Genomic DNA, 26,987 nt, shown 5'->3' with positions numbered 1-26,987 from the left:
AGTCTTTACCTTATCTAGATACTTAGGATCAGAAACCAAAGACATACTTTAAATATTCTACAGGTCACATCGTGCATTCCAATCTCTGAATCCTTTAGCCATTAAAAAGAAGAGGCTTATAATGTGAGCAATATAGGTGACTTTTGGCTTTTACAATGAGATCTTAGCATTGCTTTAAAAGTCAAAATAAGAAGGCAATACTGAGAAAAATCAAATCTTTTCCTTGTTTACAAAAAGTCTTCAAAAAAAAAAATCTCGACTTTGACTCAAGAAGGAAAAAAAAAATCAAAAGATAGAACCCTGATCTTTCTACATTCTGCCTGTTTTTTGGTTATCTCTAATTCAACATAGCTTCCTTACCCCACCCTTCCCTCTTGGGTGAGGCAGACACAGGCTTCTCTCAGACCTCTGAGCACTGGGCTGACAGTGATCAAAGCAGAAGATCAAAGGACCTTATTATCACGATTTCCACAAATGTAATGTGAAAACTCTCAGCCAGATTATAGAGGCCTTGAAGGAAGGAGGCCTGTTCTTCATTCCCTCCTCCACATCCCTAGGCCATGGTGACCGGATCTCTCATATATTGATAGAATAAAACTTTACATTCTCCCACTAAACAAGGGCTTGGCAAAGAATTTTGTGCAAATCTTCTAGAAAATAACATCCTCATTCATCCCTTTGCCAAATTAGAACTCTTTGCCTTCGAGACTCTAGTCCCTAGACCCCAGTCTTGGTAGAAACTGACATGCATGAAGCAATTGTCAATAGGGGTGGACCCCAAGTCCCTTCAAGAGCTGCTGCTTCTCAACAAGCAGGAGACATGACTGAAACTGCTGCCTGTACCACGGAGAGCAGAGCCCTCAGCCAAGTAGTCATTTGCTTAATTCTGCCCATAGTTCTGCTTTCTTCCCTCGTCAGTCACACCACCCCACATCCCCAATCTCGCAGAGAGAAGAGCAAACAGCCAAGTCCACAGGCATACAGACCAGACAGCAGGCATCTAGCAAGGGAATACAACAGCTTGCTCATCGGCCCAGATCCATGAGGGATCTAGAACAAGAGAGCCCTGGCTCCTAAGCAGAGAGTTCTGCAGTGGGAGGATCTCATCTGGACCTGCTGATGAAGGTTCTGTGTTCCCTTCAAGTGCAGGAGAAATGGAAACAGATGGTGACTTTAGTCATAGCTCCTGGAATTCACGGTCTCGCTCCTTACAGGACTTCTCACCAGATTCTACAGTGAGGGGGTTTCCCAGCTGTCATTCTGTGCCTGGCATCTGAAGGTGCAAGGATAGCTGGGGTAAGCTGTAGACACTTAAGTGCTTACTTCTTCTCAGGGTGTCTTTTATCTTATCTTCATACTTAGCGTGCGGCTCAGCAGCCAGTTCTGACTTTTGGCTTCACTGACTTTTTTTTTTTTCCTTTTTTTTTTTTTTTTTTGCAGATTCATCTCATTTCTTTCCTATTGTGGATGACAATCTCACCTCCCCTTCTTCCACCCAGCCTCTCCAAACCCCACGTGCTGTCACCACAGTTCCTGAAGAGGATGCATCTTGGTATAGCTGAGCTACTGGCCTAGTTGTAGCTCAGTAGCTTCCTGGGAATCAGCACACATCTTTGCTGATTTCTTTCTATTTTGAAAATAACTATTTTTGAGAGAGTCACACATTAACAGGTGAACTGTAAGACTTACACACGTGGTTTCTACAACCTTTCCCTGGACCTACCAATTTTTCTCACTGTCTCTGTCTCTTCCCTCTCTCTGCAGATACAGGAATTATCTTAGACTAGGCTGTGGGCATCCTGAATTAGGTTTGAAGTCGTAATAAAGTCACTAAATTAAGGAACTTGAAAATGAATGCAAAACTTAAACCCACAGTCCATATTTCAGTTTCATCAATGACCCCAGGCACAATACTTTCAGTGGTTCCTGTGTTCTTTGTAGTAGAGGACCCCGAGTTGCACTGAATTGCCAAATCTCTTCATCATCTTGAGTTTGGAACACCTTTGAGTTTTGTGAGATGGACTTGGCTGCCTCTTGTTCTTTGAATGATTCCAGCTGGTTTTTCTGTAACATCTGCGTCCCCCACCCCACCCCATAGTTGACTTCCTTGCTACTGAATTCAGGTTCTACAGCCCCAACTGTGCTTTCTCGAACACGCTGATTACGCAATGATCTCCTGATCACAAACCCAGCTTCAGACTAGAATCGCTGGGAGATTCTCTTGCTCTAAGGGCTGAGTTTCCACTTTAGGGAAATCTGGTTTAGGAGATCTGAAGTGGGATCTTACCCCTGTAGCTTTAAAAGTCAGGCAGGTGACTCAGGCACAGAGCAACCAGGGTGAGGGGCATAGACTTTCTGAATATTTGGCACAGTTTGGCTTCTCTGTTGATCTTAGTTTCCCTTTCCTTTGGCATTCTTCTTCTCCTGCATCGGCACTTGCTTCCAGTACATTTCCTCTGCCCAGAGACAATAGTATGCCAGAGAGAGGTGCCATCTCAGAACATATGGCCTATTCCATAGCTGCATCTTATGTGTGTATATCTGTGTCAATGAGTGTGTTTCTGTGTGTGTGTCCATGGTGTGTTTCTGTTTCTGTGTGTGTGTATGTCTCTCTGTGTGTTTGTATATGTAGTATGTATGTATGTCTGTGCATTTATGAGTGTGTGTTTCTCTGATGGTATGTGTGTGTATCTGTGTGCCTATGAGTTTATGTTTGTGTTTCTGTGTGTGTGTGTCTGTGTGTCTATGAGTGTGTATCTGTGTTTCTGTATGTTTGTGTCTGAGTCTGTGTTTTTGTGGGTCCCTGTGTGTTTGTGTATGTAGTATATATGTGTGTCTGTCTATGAGTGTTTCTCTGTGTGTGTCTCTCTGTGTGTGTTTGTGTGCAATGTGTGTGTGTCTATGAGTGTGTGTCTGTGTTTCTGTGTGTGTCTTTGTGTTTTTGTGTGTGTGTGCTTCTGTGCCTAGTCTGTGTTTCTGTGTATGTGTGTGTCTGTGTGCTTGTGTGAATGTTTGTGTCTGTATTGTGTGTGTGTATGTGTGTTTTATATGGTGACAAATTATCAGCCCAGCTTCTCTATGAATAAAATGAAAGGAAATACAATTTCATCCCAGTAAAATAAAAATGGAAGGAAAATAAAGGAATCCTTGAAATACTAAGGCTGGAGGGGTCAGGTGAATTTAAACTCAGTTGTGCTGTTAGCAGATGGTCACCCACTTTAACTGAATAACCAAGAAACTGCGTGTTGGAATTAGGATTGGATGTCACTGACTATAAGGTAGGGACTTAGAAACACACACTAATAACACGACAATATCACTTCCTGCTTTTTAAACCTCGACACAGGGGCTGGGAAGACAGCTCTGCTGTTCAGAGCATGTTTTGGGTTTCCCTGGTTGGCTGACTCACAACTGCTCATAATTCCACCTCCAGGGGCATTAGATGCCTCTGGTCTCTGAGAGCCCTGCCCTCACATGAACACACCTCACCTTCCCCTAAACACAAATACTCAAAAATAATACAAATGAACATTAAAAATAACCTTATCAGTCTCATGGTCTGTGATATTTGATTCCATTCATAATAGACAGTCTAAGTGTCATACAGGTTCTCTGAAGACAGTTTGCATTGTCCTCTAGGACAGTGGGTCTCACTCAACCTGTGGGTCAAGACCTCTCTGGGGTAAAAAAACCAAAAAACCAAAAAAAAAACCCCAAAAAACTAAAAACCAACCAACCAACCAAACAAACAAAACAAAAAACCCTGACCTTTTCAAAGGAGTCCCCTAAGAAAACACAGATATTTACATTGCGATCCATAACAGTAGCACAATCACAGTCATGAAATATCCATGAAATAATTTTATGATGGGTGGTCAACACAACATGAAGAACTGGATTAATGGGTCACAACATTGGGAAGATTGAGAACCACTGCTCCAGGCAGTGGGGATACCTTCTGTCTTTAGTCAGCCTACACCACAGGTATCCCCCTGCGTCTTAAGTGACCCGGTAAAGGAGGTTTGCACCCTTCATCACATGGACCGATGGCGCCTTTTCTACCCTTTCCTCCTCACACCGGGCTGCGATCTCTTTGAAGGCCAAATGGGAGGAAATGCAGAACTGTGAAAGCTTAGCCCAGCACCACAATGGCTATTCACGAACTGAGGAAATGCAGCCCCTCCCTGGGCCAGAGCGAGGGTGGGGTGGGAGAGGAAGCAGGCTGTGAACCTCTAGGCAAGATTTATAGATAGTGGCATCAGAACCAGCCAGTCACCTTGTGTTTATGCACGCTCAGCACTTTACCCCTTCCAGAGTATTATCACAGAATATGCTAGCTCATCTGGGTTCCTCCACCCTGGGCAGGAATGATAAAACAAAGACTGAACGAAGCCAACACTATTGAAGGTTCATCCACACATGGCTAGGGTACCAAGGTGATTTCTTTAATCAGGTTTTATTATCATAGTCTCATGAGGCAGATGAAGACCCATAATAATCTCCATTTTGAAGAAGGAATTGTGACTTGAGAACAAACAATGGGAACTTAAACTAAGAAAGCTCCTTTGACACTGAAGACCGAGTTCTTTATTTCTGCATCGTGACCTGTTAATTCCCTTAATGTCCGGAGTTGGAGGTTGGGGAAGGGAAGGGGGTGGGGATGAGCCACAGAGCTAGGAGGCCAAGTCCTGGTCCAAGCATACAACCTTCCGCAGTCAAACCCATCACGTCCTTCAGGGAGGGCATGAGAAAAGTGGGGAAGGTAAAGAGAAGAAGCACTGCATCCTCGAAGTGACTGGAGGATTATTTTGTATGATTACTGAGAGCTGCAGTTCCCGTATGTCCTCCTTGGCTTTTGCCTTGATGAACAGGGGCAATATGTTAGAGAATGTGGTGATTGTATGTGTGTACGTGCGCGTGTGTACGTGTGTACACTCTTGTTATTTTTCTCCTTAATCATTCGAGCAAGTCCTTGGATTGTAGCCTCTGCATATCTCAGCTAGACATTTGCAAAACAGAGCTAACGATGACATCTGTGGTGTTGATGATGATTCAACTTGGTATCTTGTTTAACGGATGGACATGGATGGATTCATCCCAACAACATGTATATTGCTTTTGTGATTTTGCTGAGGTTTTAAAACAAGAAGCAGTCTTTTTCCCTATTCCTTGATTCTGGGTTGGTTCCTAGCCTGCTTTAACCCCCGAATGTGGCATTGTGTGACTCCGGAGTCCATAGCTCTAGAATCCCCGAGCCTTTACCTTTGGCCTTTTATGAAGCTGGACTAACTTCCTATCATGAAAGGGAAGCTGGTATTGTTTACTGGAGGATGCAGGGTCATGAGGTGAGCCTAGATGGCCGGCTTAGAGCCAAGGTTGGATGTTCGTCATGCAAATGAGCTGAGTGTAGATCCTCTAGCCCTGTGACTCGCCCTCCCCCAAATGCTCAATGCAGTTGCAAAGTTGAGGCCAGCATGAATCACCTGCCCAATCAAATCTACTGCAGTCCACTCTAGTCCAGTTAACTCCAGTCTGGTCCATTCTAGTCCAGTCCACTCCAGAGAAGCGCACTCCAGTCCACTACAGACCAGTCCACCCCAGGCCAGTCTACTCCAGAGAAGTCACTCCAGTCCAGTATACTCCAGACTAGTCTACTCCACTCCAGTTTACTTTCTCCCATTCCACGTTGTTTTTCTCACCTACATTCTGTTTTGTTCCACTCTAATCCACCCCAAACCTTGCCTTCCTTTTCCCCACAGCTTTAAGCATTTTGTTAGGTGTTTTTGTCAAATACATACAGTCACAAAAACCCATCTTCACTCAAAGACACCCCCCACCTACAGCTCAATTTAAAATCTCAATCCAAAATCTTCACAAACCAGATGCTATGTAATATAGAAAAAAAAGTCTGAGAGAGATTTAAATAGAATTTCAGACCATTGAGCTGAACTCAAACAGTTCATATTCTTGCCAAAGTCACTCTCTCAAAGGGCATGGGCTTTGAATTCTAAGTGGCTGTGTTACTTCTCAAAGTATCAAACTCCAGTTGTCTAAGATGAATGAGTGTAAAGTAATTCTCCTTTAAATCAAGCTTGGTCAGAAGGCCGGCCACATCAGAGTGTAGACTGCTGAAAGCTGTGAGTGGAGAAGCTGTCTTTGGAGAACACATGGCTTTTCTACCTTGACTTCCCAGGGCATAGTCAATATTTTGCCCAAAATTCAGGAGAGCCAGAAGATGAGCTACTGACCATGTTGGACACCTCATCTAGGAACTCACACAAACACTGGAGCGAGAAATGAAATTCAAAAAACCAAACAAACCCAACCCAACCCAACTCAAACCAAACCAAACCAAACCACCACCACCACCACCACCACCACCACCACCACCAATCCATTTTGTCTGCTGTGATCCAAGACTGTAAACCAATCCACTCCACTGATGGAGGCTGATCCTGTGAGCTCTGTCATACAGTTAGGTCCACCCAACAGAGATGCATTTGCCACAAGGCTTTGCTGCTGTTTGTTCTGAATATACTTTTGCAGAGCCAGGCCAACTCTTGAACTTATTTCTATGCTTTATAATGTCAGACCTATGCAAAGACCACCTTTTAGAACTCAGGCCGACAGGTTTCCATAGTAGTCTATTCAATGCCTCTTGTTGGATATACTCCCCCACCCTGTACTGTTATATATAATAAGTTTAAATGTGAATGAATGCTCTGCTAAGTTAATGGTACGGTGCGTCTTCTGTTGAGAGGCACAGGCAGCTGGAAATAAAGGGTGTGAACATTCGTTTTCAAAACCAAGTGGCAAATACCTCATTCAGACTCGTGGATGAAACGGCAGGGGAATGGGAGAACTAGGGAGAGCCCTGATCATGGGGTGATCATTGGAAGCTCCTAAAGTCATGGCTACTTCATCTCCTGTCCCCCTTTCCCACTTTTCAAAGCCAGCAGCTGCTCTGGAACCACAATCTCTGAGTCAACATGTGGTCAGAAGTCAAGGCAGGAGCGAGGGGCTCTGATGATGTCTTAAGCCCTGATGGGATGGAGAGATGGGAGGGGGATAGCTGACCTTCAAAAGCCAGATTTAGAGTTTGTTTTCTTGGAATAGATATTTATATTAATGGGTGGAGGTTGAGGGCTATGCTTGAAAGTGATGTAAAGAGGTCCCCCAGATAAATAAATAAATAAATAAATAAATAAATAAATAAATAAATAAATGTAAAAGTATTGGGCTCTCCTAACTAGGCAAGAAATGAACTAGGTCAGAGGGAAGATTTATGGTAACAGAAAATGGAAACCATAAATAAATAAATAAATAAATAAATAAACTCCCAGGAGTTTTTCAATGTCCTCACTGTATTTGTCTTGTGATCAATAGTGATAGATGTCCTCAATAGCTGGGGACCACATGCAATATTAGGTTTAATGCAATGCAAAGACAATGAGGGTTCTAACTGGGTGGATGTCATTTGGTTGATACTGGGTTTTTACAGTCTTTAAGTTTGGGTTGCCTTTTTCTTTTCTTTTTCTTTTTTTTTTTTCAAGACAAGGTTTCTCTGTGTAGTACTGGTTGTCCTGGAACTCACTCTGTAGACCAGGCTGGCCTCTGTAGACCTGGGTCTCAAACTCAGAGATCTGCCTGCCTCTGCCTCCCAAGTGCTGGGATTAAAGGCTCACACCACCATTGCCCAGCTTTAGGTCGCTTCTTAAGAAAGAGCTAAACACTCCCGAGCCAAGTGTAGACTTTTCCTTTTGTTTGTTTGTGCTATGGATTAACTCATGCTTCTCCCATGTGTGCACTCGAGGGTTTTACCATCAAGACACACCCATGTTTTCCGTGGCACACACTATTCTCATTACACCACCACTGCCTACTTTGTGGCTCAAACATCCAAGAAGAAAGCAAAGCCAAAGAAACGGACACTCACAGCAGAGAGACTGTTTGGGTAGCCCCCATGAGCTACTGATACTGCTGTTCATTCGCTTGCCACGTCTGTCACCTGGCGGACCACCAAGATCATAGGTAGGTGATCTCAGGAGATGTTGATGGAGGGGTGCCATGCCTTCTGCTCATTGTTATCATCCCAATTGATCACAGTGACGCTGGATCTGTCACCACTTGGTGATTCTCGCCCCATGGAGCATAAATAGTTTGGAAATGCAAAGTTCTGGTCTCACCTTCTATTTAGCTTTTTCAGACTACTTTGAAGACCGTGAACCCCCGACTTCGGTTCCAAAAATGCCAATCTACAAGAGTACAGGTTTGGCACAACAAGTCCAGTTGTCTCCATCTCATCAAGAAAGAGGCAGAGATTTCACAGGTTTCCTCATTATGCCCAAGACGTTTATGCATAATTTGCAGGCGAGACACAAAGTGACTGACTTCTAAACGCGCAGGAGAAATTTGAACAAAGCAAGCCTTCTCACGGGAAGACTGCTCGCCCACAACCGTACCGCCCCCCTCTCCTTTTACCTCTGTGGTGATGCTGGAGAAAGGTGGAGTAGTCAGCGGGCTCCAGGATTCGTCTGTAGTTCCAGCCGTGTGCAGACGGGGGAGACCTCTCTTGCTGCTGCTCTGACTGTAGGCCTCGGCAGTGCTCCCGAGGGTCTCTGCAGTGCTCCCGAGGGTCTCTGCAGTGCTCCCGAGGGTCTCTGCAGGGCTCCTGAGGGTCTTTGCAGTACTCCCGAGGGTCTCTGTAGTGCTCCCCCGGGTCTCTGTAGTGCTCCCAAGGGTCTCTGTAGTGCTCCCGAGGAATGTCTCTGTGGTATTGCTAATGTGGCTTGGGCTATATGGGACGGTGTTAGAAGTAGTGGCAATCTGGGGAGCAGCTGAGTTTCTAGCAGTCCGCACCGAGACTTCTGTACCCAGGCCAGCTGAGAAGAGAGGACAGTGGGGGGAAAAATCATTCTCACGTTTTCTGAATTTTATGTGAATTCTTCACATAAAATGATCTTGTTTTGAAATAGGCTATCATAAGGCGCAGACTGGTCTAGAACCTGCTATGTAGCCCGAGGACAGTGAACTCCTGATCATCCTGCCTCTACTTCCTAAGTGTTGATGTGTGGACCATCATGCCTGGTGTATACTGTGTCAGGGCTCAAACCCAGGCCATGATGCAGGCTAGGCTAGGCAAGAACTTTACTAACAGCCACATTCCCAGTACCACATAAAAACAGTTGTTATGTAGTGAGTAAAGGCCCTTCAACAAGGAGCATGTGGGTAGATATAGTGCTATAAAAAAGCCAAGATCCCCTCAGCGAATGACAACATCTAGTTGCCCTGTCCAGCTTACCCATCCTTCATCCATCTGCCAATTTTATATGGCGGGCGGGGGGGGGGGGGTTATGAACGCTTCTTTATGAAAAGGCCAGTACTTCATAGAAGACAGAGTTCAAGTTCATTCTGTGGATATCTAGGTCACTGAACCATGGAGCGAACCATGGGTCTCCAAAGATCTCCCCAGACTCCCGATCTTGTGGTACTGATGCTACAGCAGTGCTGTGGAGTGGACGGCCACAGCTGTTATCAGCTTCTCAGAAGAGGTGTCAAAGAAAATGGCACTTTGAGAATCACTGTTAGCAACTTGCCTACGTGCGCCCTGAAAAACTGTGGCTCCTGTGCTGTTGACAGCATTTATTTCTTTAACCATAATGTAAACATTTATGATAGGGACATTTGTGTCTTAACTAAGATATAAAACATAAAATTAGACGTTAAAGGGGGAAGACTGATGTTTAGATTCCTGCATACGTTGTAGGATGATTAAATCGGATTAACATTTACCTCCTCCAACATCTTTTCAAATTCTATGGGATAAATATTTAGAATGTTTCCCTAGCTTTTTGAGATATTCAGTACAGTCCTTATTACTGCTGACTGTCAAATAGCACATCAGAGTGCCTTGTTCTTGTCTAACCATAACAGTGTCTACTGGTGGGAAGTGCTTTAGTTCTGCAAGTCTTCAGTAAAGTTGAATTTTCTTCTCTCTCTCTCTCTCCTTTCTTTTTTTTTTTTTATGCTTTCTTTCTCTCTTTCTTGTTTTTATCCTTTCTTCCTTCCTTTCTTCCTTCCTTCCTTCCTTCCTTCCTTTCTTTCTTTCTTTCTTTCTTTCTTTCTTTCTTTCTTTCTTTCTTTCTTTCTTTCTTTCTTTCTTCCTTCCTTCCTTCCTTCCTTCCTTCCTTCCTTCCTTCCTTCCTTCCTTCCTTCTTTCTTTCTTTCTTTCTTTCTTTCTTTCTTTCTTTCTTTCTTTCTTTCTTTCTTTCTTTCTTTCTTTTGACACGGTTTGTCTGTGTAGCCCTGGCTGTCCTGGACCTCCCTCTGTAGACCAGGCTGGCTTTGAATTCAGAAAAGTCGCCTGCTTCTGCCTCCCAAGTGCTGGGACTAAAGGCGTGTGCTGCCCAGCAAGGCTGTTGTATTTACTAAGTCACAAATCTTTTGAAAGAACAGCTACTGATTGAGGATATGTGAGATGGGGGCTGAATTTTCCAAACAAACATAAAAACATTGGGTCACCTTGCCATGACCAAAAACTGTGTTCTTCTTATGTCTGTGACAGGCTCCAGGTGATGCCACTGCTGGCCTTTATGTCATGGTGTAGCAGTACTTTAGGGAAACCCTACACAAAACAAAGGATTGGAAAATTCTGCAAAGGATTGGCCAACAGGGTATGCTTGGGTATTACACTGGCTTTGGAGATGTTGAGTTGCCAGGACTATAAACCCCAGCAAATCCTGTTGAATCAGGTATCTGTAACTTTGAGGACTGTGGGCTTTAAGACACTGAACAACGGTTTATTTATTTATTTTTATTACTTCTTTATTTGCTCATTTAAATCGAACAACTATTTATTAGGCAACTACTATGTGCCAAGTAGCCCTTCTTAAAGATGGCATTACCTTCCACTTTCTAGTCAGCCTCATTTGTCTCTCTTTTGAGCTCTATTTCTTCCCATCCTAATTTTACCTGACTAGTACATTTCATATGGCAATGTGCCTGAGTGACAGGTGCTAAGGAACAAAAAATGTTCTTGGCTGAAGAGATCCGTGTTTGCCTTAACAAGATATAAATAGATATTCTCACAAAAGTTAATAAACTAGCCATGGTAATTAAGTATTCTTGCCTTGAGATGCAAAGGGCTGTGCAGAGGTCTTTGAACATAGATAGGTTTACTATACATATCATATTACATATAATAGTTATATATAACATATAACAATATATGTTGTATACCATAATGTCTCCTACAAAATTTCAGGCACTTAAATTTTATCTGAAATTCAAGTGTAAGTGGTCATCCATGTATATTGTCTGCAACTTTCCTTACATGGCTACTTGAAAGCTTTCTGGGTGCAACTTTATTTATTTATTTATTTATATTTCATACCATTTAATATTGTAACTGCCTTGTGCCGGGGTTATACACTCTGCACACAGACAAGAGTTAAGTTCCAGGTGCTTTCTCATAACAAATCTGACCATGGATCTACCTGAGGCTTCTTCCCAGCTGTCTTGAGAACAGTCTTTATTTCTCAGGTTTGAGTTCTGAGTTTAGAGTCTAAGTGTTTCCTTCAGCAGGCATCTGTCAGGGTCGGGATACAGAGTTGGTGGCAGTCAGCATCTCTGTCACTTTCTGCTTTGGCCAGGGTTGGCTCTCTAAGTTAAGGGCCACAGGAAACAATCTAGTTCTCAGGTTTTGTTACAAAGTAAGGATGGGTTACGACCCAAACCAAGCTTCCAAACACCCAGCGCGCAATCACGTGCTCTGTACTGAAACAAGCAGTTGGCAAATTTTTATCATGAGAACTTGAAAATTAAATTAGCCAAATGTGCACAATCAGTGGATAAAAACTAGAATCTCCCAAAGTTGAATAGTTGAGTAAATGATCAAAACTTTCTGGAGACAGGTTTTGCAAATACCATTGAAGATGTTACCATTTCATACAGCTTTTGGCTTTTAGGTGAAGAATAAAACCTCAGACTTCTGCAATGGTCTTTAATTATCCTCGTGTATTTTAAAAAATACCTCAGGCCAAACATATGTATTATCCATTTAGGCCATCTCCCTCTTTTTTTTTTTGTCAAATAAATATTTAAATCTAATATCTCCTTATTTTATGTCTATATGTTTAACTGGTATGATTTAAAAGCTACAGAAATTTTAGCCTGAACATTCGGCTTCCATGTTTTGTGAATTTTAAATCAGCAGTTTGTAAAGATAATTGGTGTTTGAGCTACCGTGAAAGCTTTCTTGTCTTAGCCTTCCTCTAGGGACTGAGTCACTGGATTTAACGTGGGTCCTAGGTTCTGCTTTTGTTACATATTCCCTGGGTGATTCTGGTCTATGGCTTTAGCCACATACACACTATGAATCAAAATGGAGTACTGCTCTAGCTGTCTCGTGCTCTCTCTGTCTCTGTCTCTGTCTCCCCTCCCCTCCCTTCCCTCCACTTTCCGAGTTCTGGGATTAAAACTAGCTATTGTGATGATTTCTTATTCGGGCACTGAAAGTTTATTAAATAGATGGGAAGAAAGAAAATCCTTGTTATAAATATACAAGGCTCTCAAAGCAAGATCAGTTTTCTATTACTAAACTCTTTGTTGGAATAGGCGTTTGGAGTTATACTAAAAGTAGTAGACCGTTAGGTGTTTGGGTGTCTATAATATCTTCGAATATTCTATGAAAGCCTTTTCCCAATCGGTGAAGGAGGAAGATGTTTTGATGGTGGCAAGGAAAAGTTCTTACACAATGGAACAATATGTTAAAGCTATTTTTAACATTTTATTGTGCTATTGCTACTACATTGTTCTCACATTCCAGTGAAATTCTTCTGAGAACACAATCCAAGAGTAGAGGGGCACCCTGTGTTCAATCTAAAACATTTTCGCCCAGAGACTGCTACCAGAGACTCTTTGCTAGGGCAAGTTCACCTGTAAGATGCTATTCTGGGTGTTGACTGCCCCAGGTCAAGACCATTCTTTGACCACTTTCTCAAAGGGCAACAAAATAATGGGACTCAGAAATAACCATGAACTGAGGTAATATTTTTTGAACAACAATAAAGACAATAAACAAGTTAGTTCCTTGTCTTGATCTGATACAAATAGCATTCATGTTGAATGTTGAACAATGACATGTTGCAAAGAGTAACTTGTATTAAAGACATTGAGCCATAAGAACGTTTAGTTGTATTAGTGCTTCTACTCTGGAGAGAGTTGTCCAAGATAATGAAATATAATGTGTCTATTAAAAGTGGGTAAATTATGCAGATGAGCCAATAATGATGATAAAGGAAGGAGCTATATGTACACATATACACACTCCAGATAGTATTGGGCTTCATAAAGGTGAAGGAGAAAGGATGGGGATTATAGTAGTTTAGTAAGAAAGAGTCAAGATGATTAACATTTCAGAAAATGTAGTCAGTATAATAAAAGACACCCTTAAAAATACACGCCTGAATTGCTTTATAAGCACACAATTGGAAAGAAAGTAAAATCAACACATGACAATTCATACCAACACACAGCATGGTAACATACTAAAAAAAAAAAAAAAAAAAGAGAGCAGAGCAATTAAGGTGGAGTGGAAAAAGAAATATTAATGGACTCAAAGAAACAGTTTCCAGCAGCCAGTTAGCAACCAGTCCCATGCAGCTGTGGGTTCCACGAGGAGCCCCTGCTTGTTAAGCAGACAGGTCAGGATTTTGGAGACTACACCTGTGTTCCCCTCTTGATGACTCAGAATGACAGCATCAGAGCCCTGCTTTTGTCTTTGTTTTTAAATATCGCTGTACTTGGGGAGGAAGAATGCTCTGTAGGAGGGTCCCCAGTGTGTGAGTTTCAGGCCTGTCTGGGCTGCACAGCACAACATGGTCCAAGGTCTCCCATGCAGTGTTGAGGTAAACACTTGCCCTGCCTGACTTGAGCTTAGAGATGGATCTCATTTCCCATGGGTAACAACAGCACAACTGCGACTTTTGCCTAGGTTTTATGGCATTCGGGACAGATTGGAACAAGCCAATCACAGGGAAGAAACTGCACAGGTTGTCTCTTGGTGCTGCACACTTTCTGATAACGTTGAGTTTTGTAATAGACTCCGGCAGTTTATCCTCCTTGCATACGTAGAATCGATGCAAAGATTGAGACCATCAACCTCAGCATCCTTTACACAGGAACCTCCTGCCAGTGTCTAATTAAGCTCTTGCTGAGCATGAATCAGGGAGAGAACACTGTTTAAAGATTAGCATGGAAGAAAAAATCTAATCAGCCTCAGAGATGGGTAAGTGAAAAAAAAAAAGCTAAAATGGATGCTGATCCCCCAAAAGGACCTCAAATAGACCCACATGAGTATCAGTGCAGGGACATAGCTCCTGAGGTTGTGGTGGGAGACAGGTGTGAGGGAGTCTTGGGAATCTGTGCTTTTAGTAAGTTCCGCCTTTTCTCCATGGCATTGGTATGCAACCAGCTAGAAGAAAGCTGATGGCTCAGCACTGGGAAGAACTGGGAATCGTTGGGTCAGCACTGGGAAGTGCCAGCAAGCACTCGATTAAGGGCTGCACACTAGACTGGGAGTTGGCTTGGGTTTAGAGCTGGCTCAGCAGCCGAGGGTGAATTTCAGTCTCAGTACTGTGGAGAGTCATTGCTGAGTGATTCTCCCAGGGGTCTGTAAGGCCCTGGGACTTTTATCTTTCATGTGCCTCTGACTTTGATCTTCCATGACTTCCTGAGCCAACCTCTAATGGAGAAGCAGATACACTCGGAAAGTAGTTAACGTCAAGAGAAGGTGGAGCTGCGCATACACTCCATAGACACTCCCACTTAGGACTAATTATACACTGAGCTAGGAATTTGTGCATGTGCATACAAATAATTATGTATATTTATCATCTAGCAACACTAATTGTTAACAATTAGAAAGTCTCTGACTACACATTGGCTTTTACTATTTCAAAAAAAAAAAAAAAAGCAGGTTACGTCCAAATGATATGAACATGGATCTGAGTGTCAGAAGCATGACATAGCACCATTTTCCATTGTGAAGCTCCCTCTGTGTTCTAATACACCTCCTCACCAGACGAGAGAAGTTTCTATACCAACAGAATCTAGTTTCTTGACGTAATCTAGTCATTACGTGTTCAGACTGTGTATTGGATGTATATTCCAGTACTTCGTAGTGTTTGATCACAGTGTCTGTCACAAAAGAGAGACTTAAGAAATATTGTTTTGGAACTGAGGAGATGACTCTGTAGGTATGAAAACCGAGTTCAGATCTCCAGGACCTTTGATAGGCACAGCTTCATTAGCACAAGGCTGTAATCCCAGCTCTCCTACTGTGGAATGAGAGATGGAGGCAGGAGGCTACCTGGTGTGGTGTGTGCAGGGGTGAACAACAAGGGATATTTACTCAAATGAGGTAGAAGTCAAGGAATCAGACCCAAGGTTGTCCTCTGACCTTCTGACCTTTATACAGGTAAGAAGTGGCACTTACATGAGACTGTACGTATATATACACACACACATACACATACACACACATACACACATATACACAAACACATGTACACATACACATGTACACACATATATACACATATACACATTCACACTACACACTTATGTACACATACACAATATACACATACATACATATTACACACATATATACACATATACACAAACATACACACATATACACATATACACACATACACACACATACACACATATACACACATACACACATACACACACATACACACATACACACATATACATACACAATATACATATATACACATATACACACATAAACACACATATATACATACACACATATGCACATATATACACACATATATACATACACACATATACATATACACATACATATGCACACACATACACACATACATATGCACACACATACACACATATACATACACACATACATATATACACATACTCACACATACATACATATACACACATTCACATATACACAAATATACACACATATACTCATACACACATACACCTATACACATACGTACACATATACACATTTTGAAATTTGAGTAAGTACAGGCAAAGAAGGGAAGGTAAATGACAAAGGCAGAGAAGTTGCTGACTTTAATAAGGATAATGAGATTTTTCCATGGTTGGGTACCACTTATCATGTTTTTGTTAGTAAACACATGTATCTCTCAAAGGAAATAGACTGGAGCCCATGGCTCTCCCTGGGCTTTGGAATCTTGGAAAAGAGTTAGCAGATTGACTTCCAGAACTGATTCTGAAAGGACCCACTCACCTTGCTTCAGACAGAGGCTTTCATTGGCCAGTCTCCCCTCCTTGTTGATAACTAACTTCATCCAGCTATCGAGGTATTTACTGATCTTCTTGACCACTACCTTATGGTTTTGTTTCTTGAGAAAGAGTGAGGTATTTTCCACCTCAAGGAAACCTTCCTGAGCATGGCAGGTCCATCGGGGTGCCTGGGCACAGGGAGTAGCAACTGCTGGTTGGAAGGGGCCCCTTGAGGAGTTGGAGATACCCAGGCACAATCCAGATTTAATGTGAAGGAACTTCCCATCTTCAGTTGACAGCCACTGCTGGTTGTGGCTGCTGCCATTGCAGAAGCCCATAACCACCTTCTGATTTATGGAGAGGCACTGTTGCTTGCGCACGTGAACTATCTGGAATCCCTCTGGAAGATGAAAGACTTATGAGGTTCTGTGTAAGGGCCATGAAATCACAAAACCACCTGCCCACGTATCAGCCAAATTAAAAACACCAGGCTGATTTATATTTTGACCTTTCTAGCATGGCAAGTGAACAGGCTCAGATTTAGCTCACATGACTTAAAATCCCAAGTCAAACAGATAAGCAAATACCCCCCACCCCCACCCACCCCAACCCAACCCAACCCAAACATCCCCCAAACTCAATCAAGCAAGCAAGCAACCACCCAACCAAAAACAGCCTCCCAAACCAACCAATCAACCCATCAATTAAACAAGCAAAGCCTAGAACCAATGGACTATCTTCAGGCTGACAATGGGAAATGCAAAGACATCATATGAAGTGCTCCTCTGTGAAAGTTTTATACAATCTAGTAGGAACATATACCCTACTGGAAAAATGAAAGGAATCTTGGAAAAGAAACAAAGTCACCCAAAGATTATGGCTTTTCATTGGATGAGGAAAGACAAATATAGAGAGTGTGTGTGCCTTATCAAAGTCATCAAAGTCAATTCAATATAAGGCTTGATCCCTTTTAGCCATTTGGTTCTCTTCATATTTAGCCCTTTTCCATTACGTAGAAGAGAGATATACCCCCCCTCTCAGCCACAGCTCACAGAGGAAGTAAATATTTGTTTACCAGTTGCATAGTTTGAATAAACAGTTAAAATTGGACACATTTATTAAAAGATAAAAAATACAAGGGAGTTTCCCAGCTCAAACTTGTGGCTGGTGGCAAACAACGAAAGTATTGATTATCAGAGGCTAAGTTCCTGATTACCAGAGGCTAAGTTCCTGATTACCAGAGGCTAAGTTCCTGATTACCAGAGGCTAAATTCCTGATTACCAGAGGCTAAGTTGTTCCTGATTACAGAGGAGCATTGATTTTGTGACAATGTCTATAGTTTTCCACCAAATACTAACACATTAAAAAAATATATATCAGTACTCATTAAAGACCAAATGCCCAGTTTTTAAACATTCACAGTAAAAAGTAAAATATTCAGGCTCAGACATCAATTAGTTTTAACCTAAGCAACCTAGCTTTCCCTTGGAAATATTCAATCCTTCCAAATGACAACTTCCAAATAAAACACAGTTCCTTCTTCCCTTTAATCATGTTCCTTACGTATATATTTTTCTTAAAATGCAAGAAAGTAAAGCTATAACTTGATTAGAACAAGGAACACAGTGCTTATATAGACTGTTATGTGAAAATAATAAAAGATGTCTGCTCAGGGTCCCTCACTCCGAGACCCATCCTTTCAGGAGTTGAGCTGTCCCAGGCACTCCGTAAACACTTATTTTCTTCTAGAGAGAAATCTCAGAAGTGTGGCCAGAGCTGTCTCCTTTTATCCCCCCAACCCCCTTCTCATCAGCTTTGGCTCTTGAGCCATGGAGACCTGGCTCCTATTCTGACTTCTTTCAGATACCTTCCCAAAGGCTACCAGCCTTCCTGGCAAACTTTGAGAGAGATGTCTCAGGGAACTGAGGTAGCCCCACTCACCCAGGCTCCCGAGGATCAAGCAGGTTAGAATCGTCATGTAAAACTCAGCCTCCATTTTCCACTTAACAACGGTTCATGCTTCGCTTTGGGGAAAAAAAAATTTCTCCCAGATAAGAGAGGCAAAGAGTAGGAAGGAAACGTGCTTCACGGAGAGGGGAAAAGTCAGTGACACACTTCCTCCAATTGAATTGTTTGGGGGAAGTTTTACACCAGTGTCCTTTTGTCTGTTTCCTTAGAAAGGAGGGATAATGACCATCTCTTTTTAAAATGTAGAGCCAGCCTCCGGGAGCCAGAATAAACCCCAGAAAGTCACCCCTGCCACCCCTCTGGCACATGCTTATGTCTTAACCTCAAGATGGAGAAAGGGAATTGTAATGGTAGATAATTGAGTCTTCCTGCATCACGGCTTCTTTTCAGGTGATACGATTCTGCCCCATCTACGTAAGCCATGTAATTTATGGGGTCTGTGACAAGTGATATAAAGACATAAACATGTACTGTTTGTATAATGAGATGCTGGCGTCCATAAGGAAAACCACATAATGATGGAGCTCTGAGATCATTTTCTCTCAAGTGATTACAAGATTGCAATTGGAGAGAGTCATCTCCCGCCATGAGGAAAAGACTAAAATTAAATCCATCCTATTACCTCCTTCAGTTTACCGGGAGTAAGTAAAGAACAGGCGTCACTCGGTATTTACTGTTAAGAGTCATTTATTGGGAGTACGAAAGAAAGTCAGCTTTGCTGCGTTGAAAATTCATATCTGAGCAGAACATCTCCTGTTTGCTGAGTGTGATTATTTTGCCTTCATCTGTCTCTTGAGGAAGGAGATCTTTGAGAAATATAAGGTCGTGCATGACAGTGTCCTCGGAAAAACTTTTGGGGATGAAACAGGTTGGAGCATTCCCCAAAGGCACCTGCTTCTTATTGGGAGAGAGATACCAGGTAGACACCATATTTAAAAATCCCTTCTTAGTAAAAGAGAGATAAGTATTTAAAATTATTGATACTTTATAGTTGCTATAAATTTGTTAATCCCCTTTTAAAGTAAAACAAATCACAATGTAGAAATATAGTAGTTAGTGTTGTGGAACAGGAGCAACTTGTATGCCTAATAATAGAATATATATGTGTACATATACATATAATATACATATATATATCCAACGACAGTCATTGTGCTCTGTAATTGATCCATAGGAGACACTATAAATGCACACTTAATAGATATAATCAAGACACATGTCCATATAAAATAGTCACTGCATTTGATTTTTTTTTTCCCCCAAAACAAAAACGTCTTGGTTAAAAAATCCATTGTCGATCACTCGAAACTTGAGCAGCAAGATTCTGGTAACTGAGATAGTTAATAGCACTTACAACAGGAACAGTTGAACAGCTGACAGTCCAGTCACAAGACAGGCTTTATGAACATTAAAGCATCTAAACACAGGATAACGTCAGCAGCTCCTCCAGTCTCTGAATATCACACACATCGATTCTGTGCGGCGGAGAGGCGACACAGACAGAACAAAATCCTCCTCAGGCTGCGAGAGGACTGTCATACCTCCATCAGCACAGGCAGGACCTTCAGAATAACTGGGGGGGATGCCTACGAACGAAGTCCTATACACAAAGGCTGGCAATCTTTCATGTTGCCATATCTTCCACAATCAGTGCCTCAGGCTGGCTTTAGAGCCTCCTCGTCCATTGCAGGGAGCCCCTCTTGGAGCTCTTGGTAGGTAATTTGATGAATCACCCGGTGAGAGATTGACGCTCTGGTAAATCTTCAGAGTCACTCGACAGTTTCTGGCGAAAGTCTGCTCTCAAACAGGCACAGAGCATGGTGCACAAATTCATACTGCTCGCTGGTTTGGACCATACCACCCCTGCATGGAAGAGATTATAAAATCACTCAGTATTGCTGACACCTTATAATACTGTAACCGAAACATGACGCTAGAACGAATCTTAAGCCAAACAGGCAGAATAGCTGATCTAGTGAATTTTTTTTCTACCCTTTTTACCATCCTGGCTGGCAAAGTTAATATGTTAGTGCAGTCCCATGCTGTGCACCAATGCTGTATCATGGTGCATTATGCACAGGCTAGTGATAACGATGACACTGGTGTGAACAAGCCTACCTGGTGGCAGCTGTAATCACTGCACATTTCCTTGGACTGGATCATGCTAACTTTGTTGATAGCATTGCTATTTACTATGCTTCTTAGTGTGACTTAGCGTGTACTCTGACTTCAATGTTAAGGGTTGACTGGAAAACTGTATGCCGTGTAACAAGGCTAGCAGCCACTGCGTGTATCTCATAGCTATTGCACCTCTTGGCAGTGCCATCTTCTCCTGTGCTTCCATTGGTTCCTGATGGCTTTGAGAGAAGCAGGAGATGCTGTACATATAGCACGTCATCTAGTTGTGTGGTAGGTCATGCTATCCGGGTTTTTACATGCAGACTATATAATGTTCACACAACAACGAAGCTCTCTAATGATACATTTTTGAGACCACCTCTCCATAATTAAGAAACACATGACTCGTGAAGTAACACAATCACAAAAGAACTCACACAATATGTATTCACTGATAAGTGGATATTAGCCCAAAACTTAGGATACCCAAGATATAAGATACAATTTGCTAAACGCATGAAACTCAAGAAGAATGAAGACCAAAGTGTGGACACTGTGCACCTTCTTAGAAATGGGAACAAAACACCCAGGGAAGGAGTTACAGAGACAAAGTTCTTAGCTGTGATGAAAGGATGGACCATTTAGAGACTGCCTTATCCAGGGATCCATCCCATAATCAGCTTCTAAATGCTGACACCATTGCATACACTAGCAAGATTTTGCTGAAAGGACCCAAATATAGCTGTCTCTTGTGAGACGATGCCGGGGCCTAGCAAACACAGGAGTGGATGTTCACAGTCAGCTATTGGATGTATCACAGGACTCCCAATGGAGAAGCTAGAGAAAGTACCCAAGGAGCTAAAGGGATCTGCAACCCTATTGTTGGAACAACATGATGTACTAACCAGAACCCCGGAGCTCTTGTCTCTAGCTGCATATGTATCGAAAGATGACCTAGTCGGCCATCAATGGAAAGAGAGGCCCATTGGACTTGCAAACTTTATATGCCCCAATATAGGGGAATGCCAGGGCCAAAAGAATGGGAATTGGGTGGGTAGGGAAGTGGGGGGCACTATGGGGGACTTTTGGGATAGCATTGGAAATGTAATTGAGGAAAATATGTAATAAAAATATTAAAAATTAAAAAAAAAGAAACACATGACTCTCTCTATGCATATATACACACACACATATACATATATGCATATGCATATATACTCAGTCATATATATGTAAACATGTATATATGTACATGTGTATATATATGTATATGTATATACACATGTATGTCTCACTATAATGCCATGTACTCTAGGTACCCGATTATTTATTTATTGTTTTGAGACAGGGTCTCATATCATTTAGACCAGTATTGACTTCACACTGTGGTAGTAGATGGCCTTGAACCTTGATCTTCCTGCATCCTGGAAATGCTTTTACCTGTGTACGGTTAGCAGAGCAGTTGTAGAACCTCATGGATAAAAAACTGGACTCTGGAGTAGGTCAGAACACCCAGCTCAAAGACTTCTTGTGCTCATTTGAACTGTGTGATTTACACAAATTCCTTAAAAACACTTGGTTTCACCGCCCCCCCCCCCACCTTTGTTAAAGCAAGACAATGGATATGTTACAAAGTTCTGAGCATTACTCGGTCAACATGGAGCAGCTGGAGCGGCAGTGTTAGTTCACTAGAGCCATCCTGAAATGCATTATCTACTTGGGCTAAGCACAGTGGAAGTAGGTTAACAAAACACAGCTGAGCTGCGTTCTATCTCTCTTCCGACAAGTCAAAGATCTCCTGGAAAATGGTTTCTTTAAGGCTATCTGGGCACCAACCAGCCTTTGGGTATGCTAGGTATCTAAACACAATGGTGGGTGGGTCCTTTAGCTGGCTGGAAGCTGGGAATTGGCTCTTGCTTTTGCTCTGTTGGGGCTAGCACCATCACAGCTGTGCAGCATCCCCCCGTGACACAGATCAGTGGTAGGCAGCTACTCAGTGTGGAAACAGACGATTCTTCATCCCACCTCCCTATACACAATACTTTAATCACACTTTTCCTCCTAGGGCGATGGTTCTTTCAGCTTGACAAAATTGTTCAGACACTACTGTAAAAGCTAACCCACTTTTCATTTTGTGGAATAAGAGCATTGTGATCGTCATGATCTGAAGATCTGAATTCTTCTAATCTCTCTGTAACTGTTCAGTTGTACAACGAATCCTATTTTAGTTTCAGTCTTTGTCTTATCTAGGTTTTATTTTCTTTTCTAGTGGTGGTTGGTACTATTCAAAATCGTTTTCAGACCACGGAAGCACTTCCAACTTAAATTCGTGATGTGTCGCTGTCACTGTCACATGACTTCTGGCTAAGGATAACTGAAACTAGCTCTGTCTATAGGCTTCCTTAGCCTGCCACACTGCTAAAGCAGCAAGGCTACATCCTCTGAGGTAAACAGTGATTCCTCAGGCAGGTTTGACATGGTGCCAAAACCATGTATCCAGCAAGAAACAAAGAGGTAACTGGTTTCCTGAGGTAGCAAACTTCTGTGAAGAAATATTACCACAGTCTTTTCAACGGGAACTGTATGTTTGTTTTCCAAGCGTTGGCTGGTCAGAACGTGACAACAGAAATGGCAACTCAGGAGCCACGCTCTTTTCCAAGTTGTGTGATGACGTCTGGGAAAGTTTTATGGAAAAAAAAAAAAAAACAAAGCCAAAAAACAAAGCAGGTGTTCAGGAGATGGTAGTCTAGACTGCAAAGCCTGGGAGATGCAGCCACAGTCAAGATTAGGGCAGCTGCAGGGCACTGAGAGGCACCTCCCTTCCTTTGACATTCCCTCAGAGAATGGACACTCGTACGTCAAGCTGTGGGCCTTACGCGGAACCTTTGTGTGCACTGCCTCTCGTGGGCACTGCTCTGTGAACATCCTCCTACCATTTACCTCACCTTGAGGCAAGATACCCCCTCTTTCTTGACTGTCCTGTTCAGCACTAGAATTTGTATGTCCAGTGGGTGGGCCAAAGCAATCACAGTTGAGGTCTTAGTAACGGTTCACGGGAAGTGGCTCAGCAATATGTGACCATGGCGGGAAGAGAGTCACTGTGACCAAGGTCTGTTGACTGTAACAGATTCAGTTAACTAAGTCAAGGTTGCTGCAGTGGCCATTGAAGGTGGGGGAAGGTGGGAACACACAGTGCCCTGTGGCAACATTCTTGTCACGCTGAAAGCATCAGGAAGACCCAGGGAAAGTGTTGTTATTTTCCATTCTTTTGGAGGACAAGAACAAAAGGAGTAACGTCTGAGGAGTCCTCAAGGATCCTTCACTGGAATTACTGGCAAAAACTTGTTTTTTTATAGGCCGGGCGGTCAGCCAGCTTCTGGAGTGCTCACAGGGAGAGATACCTTTAGAGCAGGCTTCCGAAGACATCAAAATGCATCTCTCTCTAACCTTCTCACCCTATTGGCCAACTGGAATAGCCCCAGTAGGTCTCAAGATTCTCCTTGTAGTCACACAATAGTTCTTGAAATGATGAAAACAACCATCAAAGTCCTCATAATCTTTCTTCTCTAGACTAAACATCCTGTGGTTACTCAACATCTCTGTGAAGCCTGCTTTCCCTGTCACTCACCGATAGTCTCCTATTTCTGTGTGCTATTTTATGAAATAGGACCTGGCTACAGTGTAGTATCTGTCCCCGAGGGGATCCTGCCAGCAAGCACATTTGCTCCCTTAGCTACTCATCGTAGAGCACCAGGATGAGATCTGCAGGTGCGTCAGGAGGCAAGGCCACAGTGCTGGCCTGCAGGTGCGTGATACTCAGCAAGCATTGTAGGAACAGTTAGGTTAATTAAAAGTCAGCAGGATTGTATTTGAATGTGAAAATTACAGGTTTCTTTTTTTTTTTTTTCCCCTCCATCCTGGTTTCAAGCTATTGAAAATTTGAAATTACACACAGGAATTTACATGTGTTCCTGTTAATTTCAATTCATTAATTCTTCGTCTGAACACAATGTTCCTGTGTACTGAACCACTAGTTCTAACATTCAATAGATTAGCCTTCCATAACTCACTCCCAGGACTGAGCCTTCTAGACACTCAGCAAGCATGCCTGACATCTTACCTACATCATTTATTTAAAAAGAATATGTATATATTTACATATACATATACATGACCAAAATAAGATGACGTCTTTACAACGAGTAATTTGATAAGATTTATATTGTTTAATCTCATCTTAAAATTGTTTCTAGCTAAGTTGTAGGGTTTTGTTTTTTAAGTTCTGGCCAGTTGTTATTTTGCAAACTTGCTACAGGGAAAACCACTCAGCATCTATATCAAATAGGCATTTAACTAGTCCTATTATATATATATGTACATATATATACATACATATATATTTATATATAATAGGTCAAATATATAATATTTATGTTATATAATAATATATTTATATTTATATAAATATTATATATACATATATTTATAATAATATATAGTAGGTAAAATTTGACTCTCTCTCTCTCTCTCTCTATCTATATATATATAATAAAATAGGTCAAAAATATAATCTATCAAGTAAATAATCCAGGCCATGACATTTCTGTATTGTGTGAAAACAAATAAACCACGGGCTTTTAGGAATGCTTCCCAGGACACACTCCTTAGATGCTGGTTCCGACTGAAGAACGCATCCAGATACTTCACAGGGGATGTTAGTATACAGGAGATTCCGTTGGCCTTTATCGGAACTTAAGGCCTAGGGCTACCCTTCAGGGTTTACTCTAGGGAAAATACATTTTTCTTTTGTGCACTGGTAATATGAAACAACACACAGAACAAACCCCGGAAGCTAGCACAGTACACAGACCACGTTTGTGGAATAGGAGAATGTAGCTATACAGTGTGGATCTGCAAGAGAGTTTCATGATAAAGCCCCTCCCCCTCCCGCCCCAGTCCAGCTTAACAACAATTGATGTTAGGCACCTGTTCAGTCAGACAGAGCTCCATGGGGTTGCTGAAACAGTCAGTTCCTAAGTAAACTGGTTCCAGAAGGCAAGGGGCAGGCCCCCCCCCAATCCATTACTTTGAAAGCAGCCATCATCAAACAAAACCAAATCAAACCCCAAACAGAGCAGACACTAGAGAATCTATTACCTCTAGTAGGCCATAGCTTACAGTCAGCCAGAGTTTAGGTTGCAAAGGATTTCTACAGTGGTTCCAAGTCTTAGGAAATGAGGCTGCATTGGCTCCCAAACTGTTATCCATCAGAGAGAAGGGGGGAGCAGAGGGAACGCTGTTCCTTATAGACTCCACTGTAGAACTGAAGAATTCTCCTTAGGTACAAATTCAAGGTTTATGAAGTACCATAGGTTAAGTTATAATTTGTGTCTACTATTAAGTAGGTATAAATACAAAAAGAATCAAGTCATCTAAGGCCCACAGGTAGGGAGAGGGGGAGGATCAAGGCCAGCAATAACACAGATGACTATCTCAAAGGACAAGAGGAAAAGTAAACCGAAAACGGTAAGAACATCTTACTTCTGCCAGTGGTTGTGTGTTTGAAAAGGTCTGGAAAGCCACGTGTGTCAAGTTCATTACCCATGGGGACCAAAGTTAAGAGGCCAAGACAAAGCAAGAGCAAACTCAGCACACACTGTGGTCAAGATAAATCCTGTCTCCATGACTTACCATCTTATTACATCATCTTTTTGAGCTCAGTCTTTTCATATGCAAAACCACAGAGGCTACACAACAGTTGGACCTACCCGACTTAGCCCTGCTGTGAGGAGCAAGAGAGATAATCCATTTAAAATGCTTAGGGTAAAGCTAAGTGCCTGTGAATACCACCTTATGAATAGCACAAGCTTGGCCAAGGACGAGTTGGTCCAGGTTGGTCAAGTCTGGATGGAAATGATACAGATATACGTCTACACAAAGAGACAGAGCTATAGAGGAGGCACCTGGTACAACGGGAAGCAGTGGGCTTGGAGCCTGGCAGATTTCAGGGATAAGTTCTTCCTTTTAGACCTACTAGCTTCGTGACTCAATCAATTGATGTTTCTATTGTTGTCATTTTGAGACAGAGTCTTGCTAAATAGCCCAGGCTTGGCTCGAACTCCTGCAATCCTCCTGCCTCAACCTCCCAAGTGCTGAGATTACAGGAAAGCTCTGACTTATCTCCTTCCCCACAACCTGGCTTTTCTCACTTATGAAATAATACGAATGACAGATGTCATCTCATTATGAGCATTCAATGTGTCTGAGTACCTGGTTGTCTAGCTGCAGGACAGTCATAGAAACCCCAGGAGTCCCTAGCTCCCAGTGTTATCAGGGAGGAAGAGGAGGAGCCAGGGATCAAGAGAACCTGTCAGTACTGTAACCTGTCACTAATGTGACTTCGCACTTGGTGGCTTTTCTCATTCGTAACCGGTGGAAGATTTTTGTCTGAGAGAAATTTTCCACTGCTCACACCCACAAATGCTCTGGAAAAGCAAACTGTTGGCCGGGCAAATGAATGTGTTACCTAATAAGGCTTCGGGGTTTGCAGGGATTAATAGATAACTCACAAATGCTAATCACAGTGGCT

General features: G+C 42.3%; 2 protein-coding genes across 5 annotated transcripts in view; both read right to left on the bottom strand.

Annotated features, from left to right (window-relative positions):
* The window catches only part of Ptprb (protein tyrosine phosphatase receptor type B), a 112,700-nt gene extending 94,155 nt beyond the window's left edge, over positions 1-18,545 (bottom strand). Inside the window, exons 1-3 of the mRNA XM_029482951.2 lie at positions 18,254-18,545; positions 16,316-16,711; positions 8,482-8,882 (exon numbers count right to left, since the gene is read on the bottom strand). Of these exons, the coding sequence (XP_029338811.1) occupies positions 8,482-8,882; positions 16,316-16,711; positions 18,254-18,308 (852 nt within the window). The 5' untranslated portion in view covers positions 18,309-18,545. The remainder of the gene's footprint in view (positions 1-8,481; positions 8,883-16,315; positions 16,712-18,253) is intronic.
* Positions 18,546-18,824: 279 nt separating this feature from the next.
* The window catches only part of Ptprr (protein tyrosine phosphatase receptor type R), a 250,012-nt gene continuing 241,849 nt past the window's right edge, over positions 18,825-26,987 (bottom strand). For 2 of the 4 annotated variants that reach the window (XM_029482860.2, XM_085843176.1), the window contains exon 13: positions 18,833-20,143. In XM_029482860.2, the coding sequence (XP_029338720.1) occupies positions 20,050-20,143 (94 nt within the window). In that variant the 3' untranslated portion in view covers positions 18,833-20,049. Of the gene's footprint in view, positions 20,144-26,987 lie in introns of all 4 variants that reach the window. The other 2 variants (XM_021174212.3, XM_021174213.3) reach the window with 2 other exon arrangements.

This window comes from Mus caroli, unplaced genomic scaffold (assembly GCF_978045245.1).
Source record: "Mus caroli unplaced genomic scaffold, Mus_caroli_1 scaffold_9, whole genome shotgun sequence".
Lineage (NCBI taxonomy): Eukaryota > Metazoa > Chordata > Mammalia > Rodentia > Muridae > Mus > Mus caroli.
Note: the sequence above shows the minus strand (reverse complement) of the source record. Positions and strands in the feature narration are given on the sequence as shown.